The following is a 22187-nucleotide window of genomic DNA, read 5'->3' as shown; positions in this document are numbered from 1 at the left end:
AGAATTATTAGATAGGCAAGGAATATTTCTGTCTTTGCACAAATCACAGCTTCTTTGAGCACTGTTAAAGTATTAAAATCGTAAATTCTAAGAAATCATCTTCTGGGCCTTAAATTAACGAAATGTTAAAAAGCTGTGATTTTTAGAAACTGCTTCAAGAATCTGTAGCAAATATTCCACTCCAATTTTTTAGAAGCCATAATTAATCCCATGATCTGCCCTTTAAAGTATTTCACAAGCAAGCTATAATGTGTGCTTTATTCCATTATTATTCAAATGGGGGATAATTAATTAGTGAGACAATCTATGTCTTTGTCATGCAGATATGGTTCCATACTTTCGGCTAGATTTAGGTTCTCAACTTCAACCACGCATATTTCGGCCCCGTTTGGTATTACTTATAAGTTTTTTTTATTTTTTTATTATTATTATTTGCTTAAAAGACTTAATATAAGTTGCAACCATGTTTAGTTTAGCTTTTTTATAATCTTCAATTCGATCAAGTTCACATTCCTCGAGTTAATTAAACAACAGAGAAAAAGATCGATACCCAGTATCTCACCAATATATATCAGAGTGTAATGAAACCATTAGGTTTAGCATCAAATTATGTAAACATGCATTAGGTCGTTAATATATTGTTTGGGTGACACAATCAAGATGTTTCTTCTGTTTGGAGAGAGGAATTTTTAATTAAATTAACGTTTTGCCAACTTATAACATTGTTGGCACGCAGTCTTTTACATGCTTTGCAGCTCAACCATTACTTGCCACCTAATTAAGATAAGAAGACTGAGACGTGACTTTTCATCACATCAGCAATAGTACTTAAATGTGACTTTGCCCATAGATCTCAATTATTTGATCGATCACTAGCATCCAACAGTTGTTAACATTCCAATGATTATAATATCAAACCCCAATGGGTTTCGCCGAATGGATACGAGAAAATAATTAAAGATCGAGCTTGTTCCCTAAGAGTTTAAAGTTCGAACCTAACAAAGTCCGAATATTCCAAACCTTAGGGGGACCTAGAGTTTTGCGGGTCGCTAATTTCACGGTCCTAAAATTAGTCGAAGTGCGCGTAAAGTGGTCCGGACATCCTGTTACTAAAAAAAAAAAAATTCCCATGATTATCAATTGGCCATATAAATTCCTAGTTACAGTATTAATTATATATATACACGTATGCATAGGTACGTACAATTTTTTAATATATACTATGATAAATGACTGTCATATATACATGTATAAAATATAAATGCATATTTTTTGTCGAAAACTATGAAAATTCATGGATTTGCCGATCTCAATTAAGATATACTAAGAATATTTCAAGCAGAATAAACAAATTGTAGTTCATCACCGTAGTTCCACATATAGCATGTTTGGTCCAAGTGAGTTTTTGAAATATGAAATCAAAGAACAATAATTAGTGACTAATTAAACCAAACATGAATGATCGACATTATCGATAGTCTAACCAACGATGGAGTCAAGGTGGGGTAAGTGGTGGCAGCCGTCACCCGATAATTTTGAAAAAACTCGTTTACTTTACTAGTATAGGGCCACCAACACTAGAATCCAATTTCAACACAAGAAATCTAAATAGTAAGCACGATTAGTGCGAAATTACTGCTTTTCAAGGAAACCAATTTAGGGCTTGCTTTATAAATCCTAACATCTAGGGTTAAAATATCCTAAATTTCTATTAGCCTCATTAAATAAATTTTGGATATCGTAGTATTTTAGCCTTTTTAGGCATAATTAGGGTTTCAGATTGCAGCAATGTGCAAGCTCTCAAAGCTCAGTACGTAACTTCGTATGTTGACTTGCACATTTAGCGACAACAAATTGTTTACGTTGGCAATTTTAGTCGTATGTTTTGTTTTTCGTAGGCTTCTACTATGCCTCATCCTCAGTGGCTAATAGTTGGTCTCTCCTCGATGTACCCATTATCGAGTTTTTAATAAAATTGTGTTGCTTATCAAAAAAAAAAAAATAGTCTTATGTTAATAGTGCATTTTTTTGAGGCAGGATCTTCTGTACCGAAAAAAACCATTGTGCCTTTGTGCCAATAGGTTTTTTGACCGTTAGATTTAAAACATAAAAAAAAATAGAGTCACACAATCCAACGGCCGAAAGACACTTCGACACAGAAATTTTGAAAACAAAGGAAATCGGACCCCATTTTCTTGTAGTTAGCTACGTTTAACTCTATCCTTGTACCTAATTACTCATCATGACACTCATCCTTATCCATTAGGGCTCATAATTATGATCACCTCGAAAACATCTTTTAAGGCATGCAATTTTTTTAGGAGAGCTGCTACACACAACAGCTCTGTGCACAGATTGTGAACAGATTTTATTATAGAGCCCACCACGAGTTCCACACAAATCATCCGAGCCGTTCATTAAATGTAAAATATTTTTTCAAGGGTCTCCGTAAAAAATAAGCTCAATCCGATACCTATAGGTGCTTCATCCAACTATCTAACTTTTCATTTAGATTTTCAGATAATGAAAAGTTATATGATTGAATCGAGCACTTATAGGTATCGAATTGAGCTTATTTTTTACGGAGACCTTTGAAAAAATGTTTTACATTTAATGAACGGCTCGGATGATTTGTGTGGGACCTGTGGTGGGCCCCACAACAAGATCTGTGCACAATCTGTGCACAGATTGCTGTGTGTGTAGACTTTCTGTTTTAAAATGTGATACACTTGGCGATTAATAAAGCCATTTGGACGGTTAAAAATCAAAGACAAAAAACGTGTACTGCAAATCTAGTCGTAGATTTTTTGTTGTCAAGGATGTTAAAAGAGACTCGGAACCGATCGCGAACGTTTAGACAATGTTTTAATATACTGATTTTGGTGTGACCAATTTTTTAAACCCGCAACAAAAGTGATTTATGTAATTACCCATTCTACTTTAATAGTACTTTGTTCTCTTGGACTTAACTTAAATCTGAAAATTTTGTTTTTATTTGAATTTTTTTCGCATTTGTTAATTTTGCGCCAAACTTTTATCGGTTATTGATTCTTCTCAACGAGAGGAATCAGAAAAGTAAAATTTTGGCACTTTTACCCAAGTATTTTGAGAAATTTGCGCTAAAAAATAGTTATTTTTCAAAATACTTTGGTAAAAGTGCCAAAATTTTATTTTTTTCGATTCCTCTCGTTGAGACGAATCAATAACCTACAAAAAATTTGGCGCAAAACTAATAAATGCGGAAAAAAAATTCAAATAAGGACAATTTTCAGATTTAAGTTAAGTCCAAGAGAACGCAGCCTTGCTCTTTTGAACTTAACTTAAATTTGATAGTTTTGTCTTTATTCAATTTTTTTTCGCATTTGTTAGTTTTGTGCCAAACTTTTATAGGCTATCGATTCGTCTCAATTAGAGGAATCAAAAATGGAAAATTTTGAATTAGCAAATTAAAAAAAACACCAAACCCAACCTTGAACGCAACTATATGGGCTTGTTCGTATGGGTGTACGCGGTCTGTAATAAATTTTCTATCTCTTTTTCTCTCCACCCATTATTCTTAAAAACTTCCCTTAAAACTCAAACTGAATAGAATCTATATGTCTGCAACCTTTCAATGTATTATGTATGTGAACCATATGCATCAAACGGTTTCGAATACGGTTGCATCCGGAGTTATAGTTTTAAAAGTGTGTGCGTACCCTTGCTCTAAACGAATTAACATTGCAAGCCTGAATGTATCTATCATTGGATCCTCCCAAACACAACAATCAACTTTTGATTGTGATTAAGAGAGAGAGAGAGAGAGTGAGAGAGAGAGATAGACATATATCTACAATTTGTGAAGACTGATTACGTTATTGGTACACCTCATCCCCCCTGGTCGTTGACTAAATGATCAATTGAATCATATCCCTCACTTTGCCAACCACCCTGGTTTCTTCTTTCCTAATCGGATATCCGATCCAATTTGCGCGTATATCAACTAATTTCAGAATCTTGAAATTAAAAAGTAGCGGATCCAAAGTTTAAAATGTTTGGCTCCATAAAATCAGAATACGCGACCTCATTGAGGTCAAATACATGTTTTGTCGTGCCCAATCACCCAAATCTTGCCAAACAGCTGTAGTTCAGTTATTCTTGCCTTCCAAATTGCTGACTATAGAGGCGCTGATAGAGAAAGGCAGACTTATCCTCTCTCTTCTTTTCCCCTTTAAAAAATACAGGCTGTAACTGATATAGGATTTTTGGAACACGTTAATCTAATATACTAACAAAATCTCAATTAAAACCATTAATTTGACAGTAATCATATAAATATATACTAGCACCCAATAATTAAGAATAATAGTACAACAATTCATTTAAGCGTGGGCACAAATTAAATATAAATTTTTTAGGGGCAGTATGAGAGGTCTTTCTTTCATATGCATGGGTACCATCCAAATTATTGAAAACCCATGGGGCACGTGACCCTTAGTCCTACTCGATACCTGCCAGTGATGAGAGGGTGTCCAGAACCGCGTCCCGATCAATTAGTTCCTGATAGATTTGTAAATGAGACTGAATTGCGAGTTGTTAAAATTTAAAAGTCGATCAACTTGAAGAGTTTATATCTTTGGAACATCCTTATGTGCTCGCTGGACCGTGCAATGAATTATGCAACTGTAAGTTTGAAAGCTCTACAACTATTAAAAATTAGGTTCATTTTCAAATGTTTCTGGAACAAGAAGATATCTCAAGAAAATCTTGAGGAAACAAACAAAAGTTAAACTCAAGTAGCTTCGTTCATTGCACAGTATTTTTTTTATTGGGATCATTTTCATAGTATTATTATGCGATAATGCGAATATATGTAGCTCTCGACGGCATAAATTGGATGGGTCTTGAGAGCAATAATCTCACTGAAGAAGTGGTTGGCACATTTTGAATTATACCTACCTTAATTATTCTTTACTCAAGCTTCTATTTTTAATATTAAAATATATAGAGGGAGAAGAGCACAACTTGGACTCACCCCAAACTTGAAGCTGTATGGACTTTCCTTTGACCCAATATTACCCTCAATTAATTCACTAATGTCTAGTATAATTATCTTTCATTGATACTTAATCATTTGGGCAATATCGTAAATTGACAACACAAACAGCTCACCACGTTAACCCCCACGATCTACTCTTCTATCTCCAACTCTCTCTCTCTCTCTCTCTCTCTCTCTCTCTCTCCCCTCAAATTTGCGGTGAGATTGAATCTCAGAATTAGTCGAGGTGCATGTAAGTTGGCCTAAACCCTTGAGTTATAAAAAAAAAATTATACCTAACTAATCCAATTTGCTAAAATTTGATACTACTAACCAAACGGCTAAGGTTGTTCATCGATAGTAATCAAACGGCTAAGATTCTCCACAAATATCAGAGGCCAATATAGTTTTAAAGTTCTTTTCAAAGAAAGGAGTTGACATCAACTGTTTCACTACCCTTATTAAGGACACTTGTCCCGTAACAAAAGGCTGAAATCCTCTGCTTTCTTAAACAATGGGAATGATTACCGTGACCTGTTTAAATGCCATTGGCTGTTCTTTAAAATGCAACTAATCAACCAAGAAGAAGCCATATCTTATTGTAGAGGTGTGAAAGAAGAACAGGAGCAATACTTTCTTACGTAGAGCGATATTATCATACATGCACTTTCATTTTAAGTACCGAAAAAAGAAAAAGTACCCAAATCTTACGGAATGAGGGCTGATGCTATGTGAGTGGTATACAATACTGTGTTGTGTACTATTCAAGCTGTCTGTTCAACAGTCCAATAGTCTAAATTTCATCCCGGCACTGAAAGTCTCGGATCAAATCTTATTCATTGGTGTTTGGAGATTGCGGACTTCTTTTCCCTTTTCTTCCTTGGATTCTATGATAGCTTTGTCGGTACTTAGATTCTTGAACAACAAATGAGGAAATAAAGATGATAGGTTTGGTTAGATTCACAAACTACTAAGGCTCCGTTTCAGAACATTTTCTTAAAAAATAAGTACTTACTTCACATTTTCAAACTCAAAAATAATGCAAATGAAAAATTATTTTTCAATTTTTTTCACCGTATAAAAGATCTCAATAAGATCTATCAAACAAGATCCATATTGATAGGAAAATTATTTACGTAAATATATAATTTTTGAGCTTAAAATTGCCTTTTTAAAAAATAAATACTTATTTTCGTTTCCGGAACGGACCTAAAGTTACTTTAAGTGGATATCTATGTAAAGATTTGGGGTGAGCTGTCCCTGTGATCATATGGTCTACTAATAAAGTTCACATTTCTCAAAGATAATTCGCTCACCAAAAAGGGATTCACAACTTTTACACGCAAAATTTCAACAAAAAATATCAGCTTTGGGTTGAACCGTTGGAAGTTTTTATAAATTTTAATGAAAGAGTTTTTGTCCAGTTGCAGTATTATATATTCCCTCCGTCTTTTTTTAAATGTTCAGTTTCGTAATTTCAATATTTTTTTTTGATAAGCAACGAAATTTTACTTAAAACTCGACAAATGATACATCGAGGTGACCAAATTTCAATTTATTAAATAGACATCATTATTACAACTTATTTACTCCAACTTATTAAATAGATATTATTATTACATCTTTCACGTCAATTTTTACTTTCACTTTTCTTACTTATCTTTTATGGAGAAATCATCATTACACTTTTACTCACTAACTTTTCAAAATAGAATTAGGGAAATGATTTTGTCACTTCCTTTTTTGTTAACATCACTCTCTTGCAAGTGTATTTTTGCACAAAAAATACATTTGGAGGGGAATGACGTTAACAAAAAAGGACTGGCAAAATCTGAATTATAAAAAAGGGACGAAGGGAGTATATTGGATTATCCCACAAGGGATTTAATGATCTAATAATCTTGAGTTCCTCTCTCTCTCTCTGTCTCTCTCTTCTACATCAATTATAGTTCCGTGTATGGTCCGGGCAAATAATAGAAGATTTGGCAACCCTATCCAGTCTTGAAGAAATTTTAGGATAGTACATGTTTTGAAGTTGTTTGAACACCTAGTTCATATAGTATCTATGAACACCTGATTCACAAAATTATGAACACCTAGTCCATACACTAATGACCACTGATCGGTGGTAAAATTACGGCTCTTTATTCTTATTATTTGAGAATGTTTATATATTTTTCCATCATATTTCTTAATATATAGATGGTCTAAAAAATTAAGTTCTTCAATTTTTAATCTATTTGGACCAGTTCGCAAATATTATTCTTCTAATTATTTTTTCCTAAAGGGTCATAATAAATTTTTGACTCTAGGGCTGTCATATGAGAGCCCTAAGAGAGCCGTAGAACCAAATGAAGAGCGGATACTTAATTATGAGAGTCTTAGAGACAAATATTAGCTATGAGATCCTTTAGTATAAAATGATCATAAAAATAAGATCTTCGCCAGGTTGAAACAATTTGAAAATTGGATCACTTTATTTTTTAACCATAGTTTTTAATAGTATATAAACAATGTTAGTCTCTTTTATTTTGTTTATTTCAGTCCATATTGTATTAAAAATAATCTCTTGAATTTTGTAAAAAACATGTCGAATTGCTCGGCGGCGCCTATGTGGGTTTGGTGGGTCGCCGTCCGACTAGCGGCGAGCGCCATTAAAAATACTGGGTAGTATATGTTGTAAGTTTTTTTTTAAACACCCTCCCGAGAAATTCTGGAGCTGCCACTGGACAGTAGTTGCTATGACTCTTTGTTCCTCCTGAAATTCACTGCGAGTCTGAAGTCTCTATGGTCACACGCCCAGAGGATAGTTGCTATGCCTGTTCGTGGCCTCCTCTTCTCTTTTTTATCAGCTTGGTCCCATCTTCCTTTGTTCTCCCCCTATCACGGAGACAACAGACCTGAATCAGCCGATTTTATCGTTCAAAACTTCGAGTCCCCCCCTACCGTCGCCAACCCTAACCCCATTGAATACCTAGCTTGTCGCCATCGGACCGTACACGTGCCACAATCCTCCCATGCTATTTATTGCATAGGAACAACGAGAAGATCTTGATTTACCAAATTGGAGTAAAAATCTCTGAATTTAAGTTGCATCGCAAAAGAATATCTTGCCATCTTTCTGTGCAATTTCAGACGCTGAATCCTACTATTACTGGAATTGTACAAAAATACAGACACAAATAGATTACGATGAAAAGGGCCGGGTTTAACCTTCCCAACCCTCTCAGGGCCCGATTGGATGCCGTATGAGTTTTGGATGTATTATTTAAAAAGGGGTGATAAAATAGGAAGGAGTATTAGTTAAGAAGGGAGAGCCCACATTGATGATGTGATGTTTATGGATGGGAATAAAATAATACTTGGTTTGGATGGAGAATAAATTTGGAGGATAAGGAAAGGTGTATAATGTAAAAAGCTGTCAAATGACTTTTTTGTCCTTGTGCATTATTAAATTAATTTATTCATTAAATTAAATATAAAATTGCAAATTTTAATAAAATTAATTATTTTTCAAAATTAAGAAATAATAATTTAATTTACTAATAAATTAATTAATTCAATACGTATAAAAATTTTAAATTTGTTTTTTTAAGTGTTTTTTTAATTAATTTCATTGTTTTTAACTGTGGAACTTGTCACACATGCACATAATTATTTTTCTTCCCCTCCTTGTTCGTGTCGCCCTTTTGAGAGAGAGAGAGAGAACGGCAAAAGCACTGACAGAAGAAGAAGAAGAGCTACGGGCTGGTTCGATCCCTTCTCTCCGATCCTGGTGAACGTCATGGCCAAGGTTCGATCCCTCCCCCCCTTCGATCTATTGTTGTTGTTCTTCCTCTTGATTGCTGTCACTGTTCATCCCTCTCTCCCTTTGGCCAGGCGAACAACTTGTGTGTGTGGGTGGGTGTGTGTGACTGTATTAGGGAGGGTAGAAAGGTCAAAAAATAGGTGTATAAGGCCGGATTAGTTATTGCTACCTCTGGAGGTGGCAATAAATTAGTACCCTCCCACTATGTTAACGAAGAAGGGTATAAAGAAATACAGGAGGAAACAGTGATCCCAAACGGTGCTAACCTGTCCAATCAGTTATGGTATCTCGTACACATTCCGACGATTGGCCGAGCGAATAAGTCAACTTCAAAGTGGATTTGTTGTGCGAAGAGTGCGTTATGACCCGTGGCCGCCCGCCTGGTGGGGGCGGCTCCTCCGTTGTGGGTAAACGGAAAACCCGACTCTACGAACCCGAGGAAAGGCTGCACAGCAGTAGTAGGGGCATCTTTCTTTCATCCTTCTTCTCAGAACCTCCTATCGACTATTAATCAAAAGCAATACCCACCAGGTGAGAAAGCACCTTACCGAGTTTCACTTCAGCGGGTCTTGGAAGTACGAGAACGGCACATAAGCCGGTCCCGACAACATCTGGAAGTCTCTTTGTTCTTTGAGACTACTGATTCAGGCAATGCTACCTCTGGAGGTGGCAATAAATTAGTACCCCTCCCACTATGTTAACGAAGAAGGGTATAAAGAAATACAGGAGGAAACAGTGATCCCAAATGGTGCTAACCTGTCCAATCAGGAGCCAATACACCCGGATTACCTAATATACCCAACGAATGCGGCTTCCAATCAGGAAAGGAGATTTTTTCTATACCCATGGAGCATTGTTTCACAAGGCCTCTGAATCACGCATTGATGCGGTACGGTATCAGCATCAAAGCATATGGAGCCTACAAAATATGTGGTGCAAATTACCGTGAAGAAGTTTTTTGGAGTATGGAATAATCACTGGCTCATAGGTCTCTAAGAAATGTTCTTGATTGTGTTATTTGATTTTTGTGCGTCTCTTTTCTCAAAATCAGAGTCATTTAACTTCCTAGTTAACTATAAAAGATGAATAATTTCGAGTTTAATATGATTAACGTTACCAACATGAAATAAATAAAAGATGAATAATTTCAATAGGACATTGCCAATATTGTTACCAACATGAAGATGTTATGGATAAAGTTGACAAAAAAACATTGTCACGATCCTAATCCGATGATGCAGATCTTAGTTATAATAAAGCGTCAATAAAACCATCACCAAGGCCGTCCTGATCAATCCCATTCAAATTTGAGCTCTTGTTCAATTCAAATAAATGGCAAGGACCACCAATGATATGTCTCCATAACTCCAATAACCCAAACCACAAACTCCTTCGATAAAAGTCAAAGAAATTAATGTAACCAGATGAGCTCTACTTCATTTTGAATTTCGATAGGATAATTCAAGTGCGTCGTCAAGAAAGACCGCAAGAGATCCCGAACACGTTATCCATGACAGATTTCTGTAGAGTCTAATACTCAGTATATGAATTTCACAAAATGCGTAATAGATAATAATTTTGAAAAATTACGTGACGGTTCCGAAAAGTACCAACTAATAATGACTCCTTTAGAACAACGTTAGAGTCCGGTTGCCATCCCACCGCCAATTGGTCCACGTGCCCTCCCCTGGTCTCACCACCACTCCTCCCCGCCGGACCCCACTCACTCAAAAACGGAACACGACGTTAGAGGCCACAGGCCTACGTGCCCCCCTCCCCAGTAACGTTTTACACTCCCGCCACCCTCATTGGCCACCCCATGGGGCCCAATTGAAAAACTCTCCCCCCGTGGGACCCCTCCCCTCCCGCCACGTTTCCGTTCCGACCAATCACGTCCAACCGCTGTTCCTACCCCTCAGCACACGTGTCCGTTCCCCATGCACCGCGCTTATAAATTCATCGCCCACGTCGCCTCCCTTTTGAAATGCACACACGTCTAGAGGGAGAGAGTTTTACACAAGAGAGAGAGAGAGTTTTTGATGATGGATGGGAGGGGAGGGTGCTGTATCGCGCCGTATGCCGCCGGGGTGTACGATATGTCGAAGGTGGACAGGATAATGCTGAGATACCGGCCGATCGCGCCGAAGCCGGCGGCCGGAGGGTCGGTAAGCGGCGGGTCTTCGCCGGAGAACAGCGAGGCAAACGCGAGCTCCGGTCGGGGCAAGAGGAAGTACGTAAAACAACGTGGCAAAAAAAGTAGCAATAAAGGGTGTCGTAAATATAGTAACAAGAGAAGGAAGTCTTCTTCGGACAAAACTGAAACCGGTCAGAACTCGAGCAGTACTGGCGGGTCGGTCTCCGGCGGAGATCCGGCGGTGACCCTGCCGTTGTTGCCGGAAACTCCCGATCGGAGGGATTCTCCGGCGAGGGGGTCTCCTAGCGAGAGGCACACCATATGGTTGAACTTCAGCAACAACGATAATAGTAACAGAAAGATGAACGATAATCGCGAGGCGTTTGATGTTGGACGCGTGTCGAGCTGGTTAGATCGGACGGTGGTGACGACGCCGCAGCCGACGAGGCTGGTGGGGTCGATCGTGACGGTGGAAAGCGTGGCGGACACGTGGGTGGACGCGTACGGGCTGGGGTGGAAGGACGAGGAGAGGATGAGGAGTCTGGAGGAGGACACGTGTCCGGGTTTTGTGTCGGACGGCTACAACCGGGTCGGGTGGACCAACGAGGCGTACAGGGAGATGGTGGGAGGAGAGGTGGTGGTGTGGCTGGTCATGAAGGAGAGGGTGCCGATAACGTACCCGGCGTTCACGTGTAAGGTGAAGGTGCAGTACACGTGCGGGAAGGAGAGGTGTTCTGTGGTGGTGCCGTGCGATGCGTGGAAGATGGACGGCGGCGGGTTTGCATGGAGATTGGATGTGAAGGCCGCTTTGAGTCTTGGTCGGTAAGCTGGTTGGAACACCTGAATTTAAGTTATCGGGAAAGAAGAGTCTTTAGTCGGTAAAAGCTGAATACTGAAACCTCCTAATAGAGCGTTGGTTTTTCTGTCTTTTTTATGACCAAAAAAAAGAGTGGAAATTAACCAGCTTAGAAATGTGCATATTGTGTAGGATGGTTGAGTTCTCTAGGTGTCTCCCGTGTTGCAATTGTTTAACTGTTTTGTTTCATCCTCTCTCTCGTTACCGAGCAAAATTTTCTGTGCCGAAAATATGTGTTTCTGTGCCTCCGCCGTTAGATTTAAAACATATAAAAAAATTACACAACTCACCAGCCGAAAAACTCATCGGCACAAATGTACAAGGGTTTTCGTAACAGAGATCGTGTTTCGATTATTGTATTTGTCACGGTTAAATCCTGTTGTATTGTGATCTTTATCAGCTTAATCTTGCTGCTGTACGTATTTCTTTGGAAATATATATCGAAAGTTTTCGTGCGATGAGAATGAGAGTTCGAATATATACAGGAAAATTACGCTAATGCTTTAGTGACCGTATTTCTTTGGGATCCCAATACAAAGTAGATGGTCATTGGTTACGAAAAAATGTTGCAGAGAAAAGTGTCGAGGCACTATTCATTTTGGATTCCAAAATTTTTGCGCACGGTCAACAGAGAAAAGGGTTCGAAGCACAAAATATTTGCATACGGTTCTTAATAAGTTTTTACTATTTTTCTCTTTATTCATTATTTTAAAAAAGAGTAAGTCTACAGTTACCGATCGGAAAATTTCAATCGGAATCCCGACGCCCCGCCGGGCATGCTCCGGCCACCGGACGGCCGATCCGATCCGTCCAATAATTCTAAAAAAAAAAACCGAGTGGGCCTCAGCGAGAATAAATGGCATCCGTCGTGTGTAAGTGGCCGATTCAAGCACTCCATTTTTGTGTTTGGATCGGCCAAAAACGGAGTGTTTGGATCGGCCAAAAAAGGAGTGCTTGGATCGGCTACTTACACACGTCGGATGTCATTTATTCTCGCGTAGACCTACTCGATTTTTTTTTTTAGAATTATTGGACGGATCGGATCGGCCATCCGGTGGCCGGAGAGTGCCCGGCGGGACGTCGGGATTCCGATCGGGATTTTCCGATCGGTAACTGTAGACTTTCTGTTTAAAAAATTTCCCCAAAATCTGAACCGAACAAAATTTACATGACTGTCTCAAGTACACTGTATAATGACCCGCCGTTCTATGCATATTGGCTATTTTCATCCATCACAAACTTTTATGAAATTACTTTTCATATTCTTTTGACTAAGTCAAGATTGATTATTCCTTACCTAAAAAGATTAGGTTGAATTATGAGATCCCTTTTCTGAATTTTCATGGACGTTAGTATCCCCCACTCAAGATAAAAATTTAAAATAAAAAGCATCCTACTATACTCTTTTCCACAAATTTTGGAGTTACTATTTTACATCACCAAAGAGCATTTTTAAAAATCTATCTAGAGTATAATGTGGATTCGTTAATCTTTGAGTGGAGCTTCTCATTTGACTGATCGTGTACAATTGTACATAGATCTTCTCAAGTGCTAAGCACTGCGAAAGAGAATCGTTCATTTTAAAAGAGTCGGCATTGATCGAGATCACACCTTTTTTATTTAAGATATTTAATCGTTCATTTCTCTTTTGACAAGTGTGATTCGGGCAAATGCTTCTTAATAATAGAGCAATCCAGCATAAGATACGAAATGAACATCTTGAATCATAAAAATAATCATTCGCGAGGGTTCTATTTGAGCCTCAAATGGAACAAATATGATTTACCTCTTGGGATACGTATATAAATTTCCGTAAAGTAATGATCAATATTCAATGTATGATATATTGTTTACGTTAATTATTCTCTCAGATTAAAAAAAAAAAACGTTTTGAAATCTCAAAGTCTTATTTCTCATAATCACATAACAAGATTAAATGAAACGTTTATAATATGGCCCCTACATTAATATTCGTTCCAGGGTTATAAATCTCTTGATATTTTGTAATCAATCTTTTCGTCTTGCAAATTTACTCTATTACAAAGTACATGTAATTCCTATCCTAATTAGAAAAGTACATTATTTAATTTTGAGCGTAATTTGTTGTTCTAATTGCATATTTTAATTAGCTTTTTTTTTTTAGAAAATATATACGGATGTGATAATTTAAAGAATACATACATATTCTTTTCCGTAGTGGACTACCTAGCTAGTCTAAAATGAGTATTCTCTTTGGCAAAATGAGTGATTAATTTCTCTTTCGGTCCTTTCTAGAGAGAGAGAGAGAGAGAGTTGATATTCTGGACATGGTGAAAAAGTATGTCGAATGGCCGGGAGAGACGAGAGGTAGTACGTGGGTGGGTGGGTGGGTGCAATATGTTGGCCAGAAAAGCTGGTAATGAATCTAATGATATTATTTAAGGATTTGATAGTAGGAAGCTGGTATAGCATGTGATTTGCGTTTTGGGACAGGTGGACGAGTGTGGGTGAATCTATTGCAGGCTTTCCTTTTATTTTGTTTTGTTTTCGGAGGCATCTAATCTTTATACCTCCGTCGCATAATGCGTGAGCGTGAGCAAAAACTTGAGATAGAAACAGTGGGGGATACGGGTCCCTACTGCAATTTTCAATAATATCAATTTTACTTCTAAATTATAGAGAGGCAATGACAATTTATATCGAGAAAGTTTACACAATTTCCGTCTTATAACACTTGCATCACTTAGTATCTTTGTCAAGTTTTCAAAAATGTTTTCTTTTACGCACTTGTTTTTCATAAAAACTCGTTATCTATCTATACATTGCCGCAAATTTTACGTTCTAATTTCATTTCTTGTATATTACGGTGGTTTACTATATATGAAAGAGAAAATTCTAAGACTATATTAATTATGATGCCCCATCGAGCTAACTTACTGGCTTCGCCACTGGATAGAAAAGTCTTATATGCTATCTAATGCGGAATTAATGGATGGTAGCATGGAAGCGGTTTTTTGAAAATGGCTTCACCATTTGTGAGAACGAAGACCGAGAGCAGAAACGTAAATCGATAATAAAGGACATAAGTGGAGTAGACATAAGTGAAAATGGCTTTACCTGTTCGGTTTCGGTTTGGATGAAAGTTTTTAAAAATAATAAATAAAAAAATTTATTAAAAACCATGCACGTGAATTTATTAAAAACTGTTGTATTATTATGACTTCCAGGACCCCTTTCTTTTGATTGGGTGAATACTGTGGTTCCTTTTCTATCCGTCCATTTTAATTAATACTATTCTTTATTGCACGTACCTACCATGCATGGCACCTATACGCGCACCGTAAACTTTGAATTCCAGTATCGGTTCTCTCTCTCTCTCATGACTCATCTCTCATCTGCTGGCAGCTGATCAAAGCAGGTGCCATGCCGAGTTTATCACGTGAAATTCTTTGAAGCTATGCGTGTCTCACTGAGTTTGTCACGTGGGAGACGTGGGGCATTCTTCTTACACGTTAATTTTTTCTCTTTTTCAAAAGGGATATGTACACAATAATTCAAACACAATACCAAATAACACCTCTCATATACATATGAGATCCACACATACTAATGCGTGTGAACTCTACATATTTTGGTGGGGGTCAAAATAGCAAAATTTGATTTGCAAACTATCAAATGTTCCGATGAAAAATCAAAATGGGTGGAGTCATTGGACCCCACTTGTCCCTTAGTACCTCTGCCCGTATTTGTGAGAGGTTTTTGGTATTGTGTTTGGATTGTTGTAGTGCTCATAGCATTTTTACTTCTCTTTTTTTAAACAAAAATTCTTCTCTTTGCAATTCTAATACTTTGGTGATTTATTATATTTGGAAATCATGTTTGCTACTATAATTCAAGTCCAATTATTTCTGTTCCCAATTAAGCATCAGAAGCCCAGCCCAGCTACATAATATTGTTAATTGCCGAAACGGCCCAAGCAACAATATGCAAAATTTAAAGAGTTTTGTTGTTCAATTTTCAACACTATTCTAGTGTTGAAAATAATATTCTCAAGTTATTTCCCTTGACTTGCAAATGTTTCGCAAGTTACGAGTGCAATTTTCCAAATCCAATTGTTTCGCATTGTTCGTCTCAGACAATCAATGGTTTGAATTTTTTTAAATATGAATCTTGCAAAACACTTTTTAGACTGTGAAATTGAAAGCGGTTGGGGAGAGGTGAATTTTGAGCCGTGGGCGATGGGCGTAGACTTTCTGAAGGAAAAACAATGGTATCACGTGCCACCGCTCTATTTCGCAGCTAAACATTTCACCTTTCAACTTGGACATCAATAATTTTTTAAAATCTAAACCGTCTTTTGATAGTAAGATTGAAAGCGATGGAGAGAGCAATAAATTTTGAACAGTGCGCGTAGACTTTCTTAAAAAAAAAAAAAAAAACATGCTACGTCTTCTACTCAACATTGACCGCTCAACATACTGTCGTCTAGGTTTCGTCACCAATATTCATCTCTCTCTCTCTCTCTCTCTCTCTCTCTCTCGATCGACACTGACATACATCATACACGCGTACGTTCCCACTGATCAATTTTCATCTGGCGACCTTTTTTCTCTCATCGTCTTCTTCTGCACTACCTATTCGGAGCTTCTCCGCAGCAGCATCTTCAATGGCTTCATCAGCTGCCACCATAGCCTTCAGCTCCGTCAAAATTCCCGAGAAACTCGCCACTTCCTGTCTCCCAATCGCTCGCCAAATCACTCATTTACGCTCTCCGTTCCGACCTAGCCCCGCCTTGCAATGTCGCTGGTCCTCTTCTTCAGGTTAGGTGTCAATTTGCTCACGTTTTCGCTACCTAGGAATTGTATGGTACTTGTCAGGGTTTAACGAGCTGTACAGCTATGCAGTTTGGGGGATTGTTCTTTGTTTGATGATCTATACTGGCCTAAATCCATGCTATGCACGGAAAACTGAATAAAGAGGAAATATTACAGATACTGAAAACGTGATTTTTGATATGTATCTAACATTTTGTTGTGCATCATGAATGTAAAGGATGAATGAAGTATTTGACGTGCACGAAGCCTGATCATAAGATAAAGTAAATGCATAACGTTGAAAGTAACAAACTCAAAAAAGAACTAATAGTTCCCGGTATGTAGGACAGTGTGGGAGTGGACTGCATATTGGTAATGGTAGCGGGAGTATTGAATGATATAACGTAGCGGGACTCAGGTGTAGTGGCTCTGAATTTTTTTGAATCAATTTTTGCACCAGAGCACTTGTAGTGACCGTAGCGGTCTAGTATCTGCTGTGAAGTGGGTAAAAAATCTAATGTGACGCGCTATGTATTGGCCAATATGACTTGCGAGTGTGAGTTTTGGTAGCACGGGTTTATTGGGTAGTAAAAGTATCTGAAGGCAGGAAAACTGCTAAGTAGCGGCCGATACGCTACTTAGCGACGATCTCTAAATCCATGCTATATACTTTGTACAATGGCCCTATTGGAAGGAATACACCTAATATGTATTTCTTGGTTTATGATAAATCCATGATGACCATTAATTTGCTGAACAAGATTAACAATGTATACGAAAGTTTAGAATTTTTGTTTCTCAAGTACTGAAAAAAAGAAATGTCGATTCTTAAGAAATGTGGAGGGTGTGCAATTCTGCTTGTGGTGGAGTGTTTGATTGAGAGAAAATAACGTGTATAGGTATCAGAGCTCAGATCTCGGCAGTTGAAGAAGCAGGTGTAGGCATTGGACAGAATGTTGAAGCTCCTGTTGTTGTTGTCACTGGAGCTTCTAGAGGTATTGGCAAGGCTATTGCTTTAACTCTGGGGAAAGCTGGTTGTAAGGTCAGTGTCGTTTGTGCTTTTGTTAGTATTTCTTTTATCAGTGAGTGCTATATGGCCTCTGTGGCTTGCTAGTGCTTCCAAATGGTGCCTTAAGATAAATGTTGAACTTGTTCATTTGCTATTTTAATCAATGCAATAAAAAAGATGGATACCTAATTTTTAGCTTATCTGCCATTTTGGGATTACTTTTGGTTTGTGGGCGCGTAAACATAATTCAGCGCCAACTTTTGGTAATTATAACTTGGGGAAACGCAATCGAGACTAAAAAGGTTAAATCTTTAAAAGAACAAAATAAATAACTTGGATAAGTATGGTAATGTGCGCATACATAACTTTGTGTGCTTTCCGATGCTCTAGACTATAAATGAAGGAAGCATGGTAATGTGCACAGAAATTGTTTGGGTTTCTAGGCCTGCCTCTCTGATGCCTTTCGGCTTTGATTTGGGGGTATGGTTTTGCAACAAAACGTCCCTTTAGCTCCTTTATTCTTGGAGATATAGGGGGGCCACTATTTCAATGGTATTCTAAGAGCAGTTACTTTGTGCATATATTCTCAAAGGTTAGGTTTGTCTCCAATCCTCCCCCGCCCATACCCCCAACGATTGAGTACTAGATGGGTTCCGTTATTGTTGTACAAGTAATCAGCCAGTTCCAGACTGTTCGTATCAGTTTTGGTGCTGGGGCGGCTCACACTTTCATTTGGACTGCCGGGTGAACATATGGATTTGTAATGAAATAATTATTGCTGGTTCGATTGTTGCTTATTATATCTGGATACAACCAGTCTCACACTCTCATTAGAACTCTAATAGTTCAAGCATGCTCTGGTTGCATTATTTACGAAACGGAAAATTTAAATTTTCGATGCGCTTCTACAGGTGCTGGTGAACTATGCAAGGTCGTCAAAAGAGGCTGAAGCGGTTTCAAAGGAGGTTTGCTTTATTCTTTTGAATAGTTGTAGGAAGCATTGGATAGGATTTTATGCTTCACAAAATTCTGCTGGCAGGTTCTTTCCTAATGTTGACGGTTAATCTGGTCATTGGTGTAGGTATTATCTTCTATTTGCGCCATTAGGACTTTTAGTGATGGCTTTTGCAACTTCTGTTGGACATTGTGGAAAATGCTGTTTTAAATACAAAACCCAACTGCTTGCTTACAACCAAATATTCTTCAAGTCTTAAGAAATGGTATTTTGCTTTTGCAATGTATGCCAATCGTGTGATGCCTAGGTCTGAGTTTACAGACAATGAACAGTAGAAAGAAGGCATCTGTAGTTTGAAGTCATTAGTTGGCAGGATGTTGTCGGAAGTTCGGAACGAAACAAAACTCTGCATTCTCATCTATTCCATCTTTTAGCAAAGTCTGTAATTCTACTTCGGCGAAGTTTTTAGGTGTCTAAGCAAACTCCATTTAATAAAACTACAATTTTGAAACCTGCCACATCCCTTTATCTCTTGCAATTTTGGAAAAAGAATCCCTGATCTATGATCATCTGATGTATCGTATTCTTTATGCGATAGAGAGTAATCTTATATTGAATTCAACAGATTGTGAGCAATTACAGTTCATTTGTAGATTGAGGAATGTGGTGGCCAAGCGCTAACCTTTGGAGGTGATGTTTCAAAAGAAGCAGATGTGGAATCAATGGTTAAAACAGTGAGCAAACTCAGTTCTCTCATCTAGGGGTGCTACAACTATGCATTGTTGAGTTTCTACAAATTTTGCTTGAAACAAGGGTTCATGTGATTCCTATGCATGCAGGCAGTTGATCAATGGGGAACAATTGACGTATTGATAAACAATGCAGGTTAGCAACAGTTAACATGTGATTTTTCACGGGACTATTTTGTGCTCCTCATCACGGACTGCTTCCATTTGGTTTTAGGCATAACGAGGGATGGGCTATTGATGAGGATGAAAAAATCCCAGTGGCAGGAGGTTATTGATTTGAATCTTACAGGAGTATTTCTTTGCACACAGGCATGTGCTATCATTTTTGTGATTACTTGTAATACATAACAAAACCTGAGTCCTTCATAGTGTAACTAGGTTTATTTTCTGATTGCAGGCGGCAGCAAAGATAATGATGAAAAAGAAAAAGGTTAAGTCTTAATCCCCATCCTTTGTGGTCCATTGTGTAGTAAAAGGGCATGCTTGTACTTGGTTCAGTCTTCGTGAAACTGCTCCATGTTAGTGTTTGATATTTGGTAACTCAAGTTCATTTACCAGATATTTTCCCCGTTTCATTTATGACATACATGAATGCTGGGATTTCATCACAAAATAAATTAATTCGACTCAACTCAAAGCAGACCTCTTCCTGGGTCCCTGGCTATGTGTAAGTTATATAGTATTATAGTTACATAAGTTCATTAGGACAAGTTGGTTCTAACTTGGCTATAGGTGCCATTATAAGAAGCCATTTTTTCCTAGCCTTTAGTTGTCTTTGTAGAGCTTTTTGAATCAACAGGATCCTTGTGGTGCATTAATTGGTTTTAGCTGCACATGACCAACCTCTCATATTTTTCCAGTTCTGCTACTTTGTATTGCTTCTCATGAATGATTACTGTCCCACTTTACTCCTTTTTAGCCATTTCAAAAGAATGACTGCCTAAGACGTCTAATAGGTACACTGCAAAGTCATTCCCGGCTGGCAACCTAGTGTATGTGCTGAAATCAACCCTGTTATTATAGAGTGAAGCGCTTTAGAAAATTAATCATCTCAGCTTTAGAGTAATTGAGGGTTCACCATATTTTCTAGGGCTCCTGTTCTTGTTCTAGCCAGTTTTATATGTACACACTACACATACACATAGCACGCATTCTTTTCATATTCACTTTAGCTTGATGTGGAAGTTGGCTGTGATTGAATGAAAGAAGTGTTTCTCCATGTAGTTAAGTACTTCAAAGTGATACTTTCTCATCTCAATATTTGGTACATGTTTCTTGCTTTTTTTGGTGTCTCAAATCCGACATCTATTTTACAGGGAAGAATAATCAATATCGCATCTGTTGTTGGTTTGGTTGGAAATGCTGGGCAAGCCAATTATAGTGCTGCAAAAGCAGGAGTGATTGGATTTACCAAGAGTGTTGCAAAGGAATATGCAAGCAGGAATTTAAATGTAAGAGCCCCCGACAAATGTCGGCAAGGTGATTTCATATATAGTCATAATACTTATAGGAATGAAGTGAATTTCAATTGAGAAATGTCTCAACAAGGTAATTATCTAGGCCAGCGTTAGATGCAATACCGTAAAACTGAATCTTTATTTCTCCACAGGTTAATGCCGTGGCTCCAGGGTTTATTGCATCTGATATGACTACAAAGCTTGGAGAGGACATCGAAAAGAAAATTTTGGAGACCATCCCCTTGAGTGAGAATCATACTTTGCATATGTTACAAAATAGTTTTTGTGGCTTTAGTCGGACATGCATTTTTGTGCCCATACCCTTGCCCTTGATGTTGGATGTGTTTAACGTATTTAGGCTCTGTTGTTTGACTGGAGTAGTGTGAAGGACATATGACATATCATCCATAAGGTATTGAATGTGCTATGGTTTGCGGGATAGGGTATTTAATCCTGGGCCTAGCTGCAAAAAGTTCCAACCAAACATGGGATATGTTTGGTCCCCTTGGATTTATGCTCCAATCTGATGCTTTAATCTGTACAAAAAACAGGGTCTTAGTTCTCAATGTAGATAATGGAACTTGTTTGACGAAGATTATCCTCCTTGAAGGCTTGGAGCATACCCTCATGATGCATGTGTTTGTTTTACCTCACGGATTTGGATCTGTTATTAGTTGGCACTTTGGTGTGGGATTTCACTCATGAATAGAGAAATGTTATCAAAAGAACTCAAAACTACTCCATCATATGCATGCTAGCTAGCTATCTTGGTAGAAGGGGTTTTGCTTAGCTGTAACCCTGAGAACTTGTAATGCAACGTTTCTGACGACGGAATCTTTTATGTAATTGCTGATAACAGGACGATATGGTCAACCGGAAGAAGTAGCTGGGTTAGTGGAATTCTTGGCTCTTAATCCTGCTGCTGCTTACATTACCGGACAGGTACTGCCAACTAATTTGTGTATCCTCATTCTGAGCGACCATAGTTTTAGTTCTTTCTGTACTCATTAGTCAATGCGGTTATCGGAGACATTTGTTCCGTCACTGCAGGTTTTCACCATCGATGGCGGGATGGTGATGTAGGCGGATTCTTGCAATCAAATAAAGTCCGATTAATGACGTCCGGGGATTCAGGAACGTTCGTGCAGAAGTTCCCTTTGAGATTGCAGAGAGTGTAGAGAGAAGTAGCTTGCTAGGAAGTTCGAGATACAGGTAGTTTTTGACGCGAAGTTTCTCGAGACAGCCATGTTATAGGTTTTGAACGTGGGAATTGTTTCCTTTTCATGTACTTCTTTCCGCTGCCTCCAAAAGATTTTTAACCGAGTGGATTTCATGATCAGAATCCGATGAATGGTGTTTCCAACTTGTTCATGTAACCATATATAATTTGTAACGCGAGCAAATATAAG

The 22187-nt window shown here is 38.0% G+C and overlaps 2 protein-coding genes and 1 non-coding gene across 3 annotated transcripts; all 3 read left to right on the top strand.

Moving 5' to 3' along the window:
- The first annotated feature begins 10806 nt into the window (after positions 1–10806).
- On the top strand, positions 10807–12220 carry LOC131310770 (uncharacterized). Its single transcript, XM_058337966.1, has one exon. The coding sequence runs from the start codon at positions 10865–10867 to the stop codon at positions 11783–11785; it is 921 nt and encodes a 306-aa protein (XP_058193949.1). The 5' UTR covers positions 10807–10864; the 3' UTR covers positions 11786–12220.
- A 4056-nt stretch (positions 12221–16276) lies between these two features.
- LOC131309734 (3-oxoacyl-[acyl-carrier-protein] reductase 4-like) lies at positions 16277–22186 on the top strand. Its single transcript, XM_058336326.1, has 11 exons — positions 16277–16614; positions 17508–17650; positions 18529–18582; positions 19226–19306; positions 19412–19457; positions 19536–19630; positions 19719–19751; positions 20638–20772; positions 20931–21024; positions 21638–21720; positions 21829–22186. The coding sequence occupies exons 1-11, from the start codon at positions 16461–16463 to the stop codon at positions 21859–21861; spliced, it is 951 nt and encodes a 316-aa protein (XP_058192309.1). The 5' UTR covers positions 16277–16460; the 3' UTR covers positions 21862–22186.
- On the top strand, positions 18013–18118 carry LOC131312162 (small nucleolar RNA snoR100). Its single transcript, XR_009195739.1, has one exon. It is a non-coding gene; the product is annotated as a small nucleolar RNA snoR100 (small nucleolar RNA).
- Position 22187: the final 1 nt, after the last annotated feature.

The sequence above is a fragment of the Rhododendron vialii genome, chromosome 12a (assembly GCF_030253575.1).
Source record: "Rhododendron vialii isolate Sample 1 chromosome 12a, ASM3025357v1".
In the NCBI taxonomy this organism is placed as follows: domain Eukaryota; kingdom Viridiplantae; phylum Streptophyta; class Magnoliopsida; order Ericales; family Ericaceae; genus Rhododendron; species Rhododendron vialii.
This window is presented reverse-complemented; position numbering and strand designations above follow the sequence as displayed.